Source organism: Cyprinodon variegatus, unplaced genomic scaffold (genome assembly GCF_000732505.1).
Source record: "Cyprinodon variegatus isolate N-32 unplaced genomic scaffold, C_variegatus-1.0 Scaffold472, whole genome shotgun sequence".
Taxonomy (NCBI): Eukaryota; Metazoa; Chordata; class Actinopteri; order Cyprinodontiformes; family Cyprinodontidae; genus Cyprinodon; species Cyprinodon variegatus.
In genome coordinates this window covers 240,191-241,134 of record NW_015150925.1, presented here as the reverse complement: position 1 = coordinate 241,134, position 944 = coordinate 240,191, and the positions used below count along the sequence as shown (strand labels likewise).

The window sequence follows — 944 nt, the reverse complement described above, 5'->3', positions numbered from 1 at the left end:
CCGTTTGACTCCCCTCTGACCCCACTCTGACTCCCCTCTGACCCCCCTCTGGCCCCCCTCTGACTCCCCTCTGACCCTCCGCTGACCCCCCTCTGGCCCCACTCTGACTCCCCTCTGACCCACGTTTGACTCCCCTCTGGCCCCCCTCTGACCCCCGTTTGACTCCCCTCTGACTCCCCTCTGGCCCCCCTCTGAGCTGGTAGAGGTTCTGCAGAGGAACAGTCCAGCTGTGAATAGACTCATCCTACTTATAAAGTCCAGTCCCAGCGTCTGTCCACATCTTCTGTCCTTCTTCTTTTCTCCAGGAGGCAAAACCTACGATAAGGAACATGTGGTGGTGATGCCGGAGAACGACGAGAGGGCGAGTCAGCGGTGGGAGATCCAGCTGCTGTAGCCGTCAGCTGAGACATGAACCTCCTGACTCTGGAGCTGCACGTTCTCCTGAACTCTGAGACCTTTACCATGGAGACGGGGGGGGGAGGGGCTGCGAAGGTGCAGCAGAAGGACGTTCCGACCGCCGTCAGACCGGATCTCCACCGATCACATGGTTCTGCTGCAGCAGGCAGCAGGACATCTCAGGATGTTCATGTGTAAATGTGTGTTTGTCCCGCGGAGCTTCGCTGCAGCCATGATGTTCCTGATGGAACAATTTTAAAATCTCATTATTGCTTCGTGAACATGCTTCTCCTTAATATTTGATATAAACTCCACGATGATGATGATGATGATGATGTGTGTGAGGGAAGGGTTTCAATTGTTTAATAAAGTGATAATAAGATGAACTTTCCTTTGCCTGCTGGATCTGAAAATGAGCTCTAATCTCTGAAGAGCCTCGTTCATTCAGGCCTCGTTTACTGAAAACACATTCCACCTGTTAGGAGCAGAGATCAGAAATATAAAACCACTATTGACTGGAAAAGAATGTCTGTTTAAAAATATACATT

At 51.4% G+C, this 944-nt stretch overlaps 1 protein-coding gene across 1 annotated transcript in view; it reads left to right on the top strand.

The window, feature by feature from the left end:
* Window positions 1–763, top strand: part of LOC107094244 (absent in melanoma 1-like protein) — a 7,781-nt gene extending 7,018 nt beyond the window's left edge. The window contains exon 16 of the mRNA XM_015389758.1: window positions 306–763. Coding sequence (XP_015245244.1) covers window positions 306–394 — 89 coding nt within the window. The 3' untranslated portion in view covers window positions 395–763. The remainder of the gene's footprint in view (window positions 1–305) is intronic.
* Window positions 764–944: the final 181 nt, after the last annotated feature.